The sequence below is a fragment of the Sturnus vulgaris genome, chromosome 27 (assembly GCF_052056855.1).
Source record: "Sturnus vulgaris isolate bStuVul1 chromosome 27, bStuVul1.hap1, whole genome shotgun sequence".
NCBI lineage: Eukaryota > Metazoa > Chordata > Aves > Passeriformes > Sturnidae > Sturnus > Sturnus vulgaris.
In genome coordinates this window covers 1,983,415-1,991,651 of record NC_142269.1, presented here as the reverse complement: position 1 = coordinate 1,991,651, position 8,237 = coordinate 1,983,415, and the positions used below count along the sequence as shown (strand labels likewise).

Below are 8,237 nucleotides of genomic sequence, written 5' to 3'. Positions count from 1 at the left end.
CCTGGTGCAGCAGAGAACTGTCCCAAAGCACTGTCCTGGGGCTCTGGACACTCTGGTTCCACACCTGGGCTCTGGCCTGGGGCACAGCCTCGCTGTTCCCGGGTGCTGGACCACCACCCACATCCTGGGGGTGTCCTTAGACAGAGACTCACTGTCCCCATGCCCTGTCCTGGTGCAGTTTCCCAGGCACTATCCCAATACCTGTCTGGGTGCACCTATCCTGGTGCACAGCTTCTCTGTCCCTGTGCCCTGTTTCACTGCCCTGTGCACTGTCCCTGTGCACTGTCCCTGTCCTGTTGTCCCACTGTCCCACTGTCCCTCTCCCACAGTCCCTGTGCCTCTGTCCCTGTCCCTCTGTCCCTGTCCACTGTCCCTGTCCCTGTCGCTGTCTCTGTCTCCCTGTCCCTCTATCCCTGTCCCTCTGTCCCTGTCCTGTTGTCCCACTGTCCCACTGTCCCTCTCCCACTGTCCCTGTCCCTGTCGCTCTGTCTCTGTCTCCCTATCCCTCTGTCCGTGTCCCTGTCCCGCCGTGTCCCCAGCTGTGCAGTCTCCCCCGTTCCCGCCAGGCGGCGCTCCCGGCCCTTCGCGCCTGCACAGTCCGGCCGGCAGGGGGCGCGCGCGCCGCGCTAGGAGACGGGACGCAGGGGCGGGAGGGGCCCGGTCCGAGAGCCGCGCGCTGATTGGGCGAGGCGCGGAGGGGGCCCATGGAAGACGGGCGCTGATTGGGCGAGATGCGGAGGGGTCGATGGAAGACGGGCGCTGATTGGCCCCGTGCTATCCCCGCAGGGAGAGGGACCCGCGCCGGGCCGGGGCCGGGGCCGGGGCCGGTGCGGGGCCGGTCCCGCCATGGAGGAGCCGGGCTGCGGGGCGCAGTTCCGCGCCGCCGTGCAGGTGATCCAGGGGCTGCCGCGGAGCGGTGAGTAGGGGCCGGGACTGGGACCGGGCAGCCGCGGCGGCGGCGGCCCCGCTAACCGTGTCCCGCAGGTGCGTACCGGCCCTCCTATGAGGAGATGCTGCGCTTCTACAGCTACTACAAGCAGGCGACAGCGGGGTGCTGCCAGGGCCCGCGGCCCGGCTTCTGGGACCCCATCGGCCGGTACAAGTGGTAAGAGCGGGGGGGGTCCCGGTTCCGCTCCGGTTCGGGTCCGGGTCCGGTTCCCCCCGGCCCGCTCACGGCCCCGGCCCCGCAGGGACGCCTGGCACAGCCTGGGCAGGATGTCCAAGGAGGAGGCGATGGCCGCGTACGTGGCGGAGATGAAGAAGGTGGCCCAGAAGGTAACGGGGCGGGCGGCGGGGCCGGGCCGGGCGCTGCGCGGTGCCCGTGTCCAGCCGCGGCCCTCCGCAGGTCATTGACACCGTGCCCATGGACGAGACCACCGAGGAAATGTTCCGCTACTTCGAGCCGCTCTACGAGGTCATCCACGACATGCCCCGGCCCCCCGAGTCCTTCTTCAAGAGGAAAGGGGGTGAGTGGGGGCCGCCGTGCCCCGGCTGTGCCCGGCGCATCCCTGCCCTCGGTGCCGCCTTGATGGCACGGCGCTCCCGCTGTCCCCGGGTCCGGTCCGTCCCCAGGACACGTCCTGTGCTGCTCTCTGAGCGGGCACGGGATGGACACACCACATCCCACCGACACTGCTGCTGCCGAGGGGCTCTGTGGGCAGCCCGGTGTCCCCTCTGTGTGACACAGGTGTCCCTTTGTGTGACACATTCTGGGCTTACTCTCCGCCAAACTTTGAGGCGAGTGTTTGAGATTTGGCTTCCAAGTGGCCCTTGGCCGCAGTCCGTGTGTGCAGAGGGGCAGGGATCAGCTCCGGGGGGGGCTGTGCTTCCCCTTGGCTCCGGCCGCTCCAGGCAGGGCTCCACCTCAGCTGCTGTAAACATCTGGACAAGCCGGCCAGCTCCTGCTTGGAGGGGATGTGGAGAAACAGGGCTTGAGAAATGGGATTATTTGGGCTGGTTTGTGCTAGAGGGAAATCCTTCCCAGCCCTTTCCATGCCTCTGGCTGCCGCCTGATGCCAGGAGGGGGCTGGGGACCTGTCCCACCTGCCCTGCAGGGCTGTCCTGGGTGTGTGACTGGTGGGGAGCACCCGAGGGGCGAGGGGCTCAGAAAGGCACCACCAGCGATCAGCTCAGCAGCACAGGGGCTTCCAGGGCTTATTCACAGCGAGTGTGTGACCTGTCAGTGTTTTGGGAGAGCCCTGGCAAACAGACTCACTCCCGAGGCATCTGTCCCGTGCCTGTCACCCCCTGCTTACAACTGGGATGTAAGGCTTGGCCCCAGGGCAGCCGCTCCTTCCTGTGGTACCCAGGTGCTTAGTTCTCCATTTTGATGCTGAAAACCTTTAAAAGGCAGACTTAGTTTTTCTCTGAAATTTAAAAGCTGTGTCTAAACTGGTCATAATCCACTTGGGAGTGTCACTTACAGGTGATACTGTCATTTAAATCTAAACCTCTTGAGCCCAAGGTGGCTGGAACTGAGGTGCAAAGCACTGAGCTCCTGAAGGTGTTGAGTCATTTGTGTTAAAGGTTCCCAAACCTGCCTTCAGACACTGCAATCGCAGCTTTGATTTTGTTTATTTACAAAGACAGCACGTTATAAAGTGGCACTTGGAAACCAAATCACAGATGGTTCCAGGTCCCAACAGGTCTCCAGTGCGTGGCACTTTCACCAGAACCTTGTGAACGTGGCTGGGCTGTCCTGGTGCTGTGTGAGGTGACAGGACCCTGCCTGCACCCACCACTCTGTGGGTCACAGCACACCCTGAGGAGGATTTGGGAATGTGGAGGATCCCAGAGCAGGGCAGCCCTGTGTGGGGTGCAGCCTTGTCCCCCTCGTTGGAGGGGCATTCTGCGATGCTGAAGGCAGGCTGGGGACAGCAGAGAGGTGCAGGCAAGGAGCAGCAGGGCAGCGTTGCCACACACCTGCCTGCCCAGGAGCAGGGAGCAAAGTCCCTGGAAATCTGGCTGGGATTAACTCCATGGGCTCCACGGGGTGCTGGGGGGGGCTGGGGTCAGACCTTCTCAGGGTGCTGCTGCCCCAGGTCCTTGGGGTGCGACTGCCCACACAAGGCTCTTCCAGCACTGGGCTCTGTTATTGTGGCTGTGCCCTGGGCACTGCCAGGGGACAGGACTGTCGCTGTCACTCACCAGTGCTGATCCCTCTGCCTGCTGCCACAGGGGCTCGGGGACAGGGACACCCCAGCCACCCCTGGGTGAGCAAGGTAGTCTGCACAGAGTAAACCTACATGAATTCCTGGGCTGTCAGCAAACAAAGCTGGCTCCTCTCCTTCTCTGCCAGCTGCTGGCACCTCCAGAGGCTGCTGGTCTGTGGCTGGTCCCTGGCACCTGTGTGTCCCCCAGCTGTGCTGGCAGGGCAGCCCAACCACAGGGAGCCAGCACTGCAAGGACAGCACGACTCTGACCCCACAGAATGACCCTGCTCTGCCTCTTCCCTCCGTGCAGAGAGCCAGGGGAGGCTGGATGGCCCCAGCCAGGATGTCCCAGCGAGCAGCCCGGCTCTGGAGAGCCCCAGAGACACCGTGCCTGGGGAGCAGCAGGACGGGCAGCACATGCCAGGTTGGTGTCCCTGGTGTGGCCAGCACCTGGCAGAGACCTCGTGGAGCAGGCACTGGGGCTGGGGCTCCTTCCACCCACGGAACTGTTGACTCCAGCTCTGCTCCAGCCCTGCCGATGTTCCAGGCACTGCCCCTATCACAGGGCAGTTTGTGGGTGCAGCTTTCACTGGGGTGACCCTGGACATGTGGGGCTGGCTCTGCCTCACTCCTGCTTGTGCAAAGGGGCCTGACTCTGCTAAACTACGGGGACAAGGGGAGGCTGTTGCCCCAATGGACTGGGAAAATATCACCCTGAAATGTCTATGATCCATGAGAGGATCAAGCTACATTTGCTGCTTCCTTGGCATTGGGATTCACAGTGCCACGCCCTGGCCCTCCCTGGGGACGCCTCAGCTCTGGTTTTTCTCTCACAGCCCCTTCTGCAGTCACCCCCTCCTACCCTGTGCCTCCCTCGAGGGGCCCCTGGTGTGCCCTGGGGTGGGCAGGGTGCTTCGGGGAGGTTCCTCCTCCCCCTGCAGCTCTAGCCTTCCCCCAGGAGCAAATATGGTCACAGAGCAAGTGCCAGTGTCTCAGCGTGCCAGCCTCGAGTGCTGGGGCTCGCAGTGCCCAGGGAGCTGGGCAGTTTCCTTGCCTGTGCCACTGCTGCCCCAGGGCCTTGGGTATTATGCCAATGGGACACCCTGGGTGGCAGAAGGGGGAATTCAGTCCTTGGATTCATGGCACCATCTGGGCCACGTTCGTTAAAAGAGCTGCTTCCACCCCCGCAGTGCCTCGGTTTCCCTCCTGCCTTGCCCTGGGCATGCACATCCCTTGCTTCACCTGCTGCCCTCCAGACACAGCTGGGCACCCCTGCCCTGCCCAGGGCTCAGCCCTGTGCTTCCCTTCCAGGGGCTGGGCTGGCTCCTGCCCCCAAGGCGTTCGAGGGGAGCCAGGTGACGAGTGACTCTGAGGGGGACACATTCTGTGACACCCTGGAGCAGATGGAGCCTGAGAAGGTAATGGAGGAAGCACTGGAGGCTTTGCCATCCCTGCCCTGCCTGTGCTGCACAGCACCACCAGCCTGGGACCTCACAAAACCTGCAGGGACACCCTCCTGCACATCTCTGTGCTTTGTACCACTCCTGGAGCGTGGTCCCTGTCACAGAGGGGATGCTGAGGAGCCTCCTCAGTCCCCCCATTCCTGTGGTGTGGCTCTGATGGGGCACTGGGGGCTCTTGGGGTTGGGCAAGACCAGCAGCTCCTCTTTTTCCACCTCAAGTCTGGGCACCTCACTCCCCTCAGGTATCACCTCCCAAGCCAGGTGCTGGCTGGTGTTACCTCTGGGATTCAACTTCACTCAGTCCCACGCACCCTCCACCCCCAAAAATGCCACCACAAGGCAGAGAAGGACTCCACTGCTACCCTGGCGTCCCCCTCCCTGCCCTGGGGAGGGGAGTGGGAGTCTCAGGGCCCTTCTCTCCCATCTCATAGGCTGGGCAGGTGCAGGGGCTCACCCCAAGTGTGGTCCAGGCTGGGACTGAGCCCCCAGTGCCCCACAGTGCTGGGCAGGGTGAGCAGGGCGAAGGCAGAAGAGCCGAGGGGAGCAGCAGCACCAACCTCACAGCCCTGGGCTCCGAGACAGGTGGGTGCAGAGCTTGTCCCTGCAACCCTTCCTGCTGCTGCCCCTCCCATGGGCTGGGCTGGAGGGTGGGGGCTGCCACCACCCGCAGAGGACCGAGTTTGGCTCCAGCACCCACATCATCAGTAGCTGAAGGAAGTCCTAAGAGTCCTATCTCTGCACCCTTTGGTCCCCAAGCAGTTCAGTGGCTTTAGTCCTCCAGGACACAGCCTTTCCTTTGCCCATTTCTTGCAGTGGTACAAATTTGCAGGATGCTCTACTGGCCCTTCAGCAGCCAGGCATGGAATGCTGGTCCCTGGCTCCCCTGCCCTGGTCCAACCACATCAGTGGTGCCTTTGGATGTGGGTGGTGCCAGGAGAGCAGGGGGTGAAGCTGGGCCCTGTGCCCTGGAGGCCTTGGGGACAGCAGTGCCACTCACCTGATGCCACCCACCACTACTGCTGCTGTCTGGGGACCACCAGGCCTCGAGCTCTGCCACTGCAGGGAGGAACCTCCTGCCACCCTCTGTGCTGTCCCCAGACATACTGGGCTGCCCTGAGGTGGCATTGCCATCCTCATCCATGGGACTGCTGCCATTGCCTCACCTGGGCACAGCCCACGTGTTTCACTCTTTACTATTCCCTTCCGGGCTGCTTGACCTTGGCAGTAAACTTATCCCGAGGCCGATCACGCCGGGCTGGGCTGTCCCCAGGGGCTGGCAGTGAGTCCCTGCCTGTGTCCCTCTCACAGCCTGGATTATCCAGGTGTTTTCTGGGGTGGTTGGGGTCTTTGCTGGGCCGGGGGAGGGCAGGGAGGAGCTGCCCTGGCCCTGGGTGTCCTGCCTAGTGGTGGCACCTTCATCAGGTGTCACAAGGTGACCCACACACACTACAGCACCCACCCCGTTGGTGGGCTGGCCACTCACTGCCACCATCACGGCACTGGAGGGGACACAGTGGTGCACGGCCCCGGGGACCACCTGGGTGCAGCTGGGGCTGCTGGGCTGGGCTGGGAGCGGCTGTGGTGTGGGCAGCCCACGGCAGGTGCCCCATGGGAGTCGCTGCTCACCGGTGGGTGACCGGTGGGATAGGCAGTGCCAGCCCCCGGGTCCTTGGGCGGTGCTCAGCCTGCTCTGCCACCTGTGTGCCCGTCCCTGTGCCCGCAGATGTCCGTCTGGCAGGGGAGGACCCCGGGAGCACCCCCGAGCTGGCCCCGGGGCTGGCGGCGGAGCTGGAGGCCCACGTGGCCAACACAGTGCGGGCACTGCAGGAGGAGCTGCGGCGAGTGCGGGAGCGGCTGAGCCGGCTGGAGACGCTCAGCGCTGCCCAGGTACGGGCCGGGGGCAGGACTGGGACACGGCACCGGCCTGGCCGGGACAGCGGGGTCAGCTCCGGGCTCTGGGACAGGGCTGTGGGGTTCCCCACGGTGGTTGGTGCTGCCCGGATCCGGCCCACGGTGCGGACAGGGAGCTGCTGCCCCTCGCTGCCATTGCCTCCTCTTATTCCCCCTGCCTCCCTCATTCCCGCTGCCCCTGGGGTCCTGGACCAGGTGCATCTGGATCCCTTGCAGGACCCCTGCGTGGACTCCCATTCCCTCCCCTCTCACAAGGGCACAGGGGCTGGAAGGGGGATGCCAGCCCCACCTGCACCCTAAATCCTCTCCTGTCTTGCAGGAGGATGCGGCTGGGACAGACCCAGGCCCAGAACTTGCTCCACAGGTGAGTTGCGGGTGGAGAAAGTGCTGCGGGTGGCCCTGCTGTCCCCCTGCCAACCCGACAGCCCACTGGGGCCTTGGGACACTCAGCTGGGGGAGGTCAGGGAAGGGACCCTCAGCTGGGGAGCAGCTGACATCCATGGGAACGTGGCCCCAGGGATGGGGTGTGATGCACGATCTTCAGAGGAGGAGGAGAGTGACCCGGACCACCGAGCAGTGGCAGCGGTTCCTTTCAGCAGAGGGCTGAGGGGGTGTTTGGTGACCCCGGTGACACCTCTGTCCCCTCGCCAGGCGATGTCACCGTGGCACCTGACCGTGTCCCCGCGAACGCTGCTCTTCCTGGCCACCTGGCCCTTCGTCACCCAGTGGCTGCTGCGCCACTGGCAGGGCAGGAAGAGGTGACCCTCCGTCCCCCGCCACCGCCACCCCTCCTTGCCCATCCTGCTTCGCACGAGCCGGGGAAGCGTCACGGAGCCACGCGGGAATCGCCTCACCAGCCACGGGGCTCTGCGGGCCGGGCCCGCCCGGGCACCGGCACCGACACCGACACTCAGGGCCAGCACCGGCCCGGCCGGGAGCGGGGCTGGAATTGCCCCGTACGGACCCCGGGCAGCCACCGCGCCGCTGCCACGCACAGCCAGACCAGGACCAGCTGCGGCCCCGCTGGTGGCAGGGACAGCCACGGGCCCGTCCCCGGCCACCGAGGCCACGGGGTGCTGGGACATCACCGAACCTGCCTCAATTAAAGTTGCCTTTTCGGTTCAGCCCCGCTGCCTGTGCCCTGAGAGGGGAGGGAGGGGACTGCAGCGAAACGCTCCGGCCCGGCCACCTGCTGCGGCCCGGCCACTGTCCTCACCCTTCACCCCCTGTCCCCGCCTGGTCCCCTCTCGTGGCTAGAGGGGCATGGTGGCCGTGGCTGCCATGTCCCCCGTGCATGCAGTCTGTGTCCAGGCCCCAACCTGTCCCCCCGGCTGGGTCCATGCCCACCCTGAGGGTCCTCCCCACGCCAGGGGTTGGCGGTGGCCCTCTGTGCCACCGGGCCCGTGCCAGCGCCACCCCCACCCTGTTCCGGACCCCGCGGGGGCTGGGGGCCCCCGGCACCTCCCTGACGTGGGGTCCAGCGGTGCCATCCCGGGGTCCCCGGTGGCCGCTCCGCCGGGCCGGGGGAAGCCCTGCCGGTGTGAGGGCTGGGTAGGGCAGGTTCCCCCCGCTGGTGACACAGCAGTGACACAGATCCCCCCATTCTGCTGGCTGTGCCCCGCCCGGCCGTGAGGCTCCGGGGCGTGGGTCCCACAGGGGCCCCCCTGTCCTGTTTCCCCCTCAGACAAGGAGCCCCAATAGCACCCCCCAGG

The 8,237-nt window shown here is 65.4% G+C and overlaps 1 protein-coding gene across 2 annotated transcripts; it reads left to right on the top strand.

Moving 5' to 3' along the window:
• The first annotated feature begins 782 nt into the window (after positions 1 to 782).
• On the top strand, positions 783 to 7,649 carry ACBD4 (acyl-CoA binding domain containing 4). 2 transcript variants are annotated; one of them, XM_014884776.2, is made up of 10 exons: positions 783 to 916; positions 985 to 1,105; positions 1,191 to 1,275; positions 1,346 to 1,466; positions 3,463 to 3,576; positions 4,464 to 4,570; positions 5,046 to 5,196; positions 6,338 to 6,501; positions 6,845 to 6,889; positions 7,177 to 7,649. In XM_014884776.2, exons 1-10 carry the CDS (start codon positions 847 to 849, stop codon positions 7,285 to 7,287), a joined length of 1,089 nt encoding a protein of 362 aa, XP_014740262.2. In that variant the 5' UTR covers positions 783 to 846; the 3' UTR covers positions 7,288 to 7,649. The 2 variants fall into 2 exon arrangements, with proteins under 2 accessions (XP_014740262.2, XP_088035744.1); XM_088179618.1 differs by lacking the exons at positions 4,464 to 4,570; positions 5,046 to 5,196.
• The last annotated feature ends 588 nt before the right edge of the window (positions 7,650 to 8,237 follow it).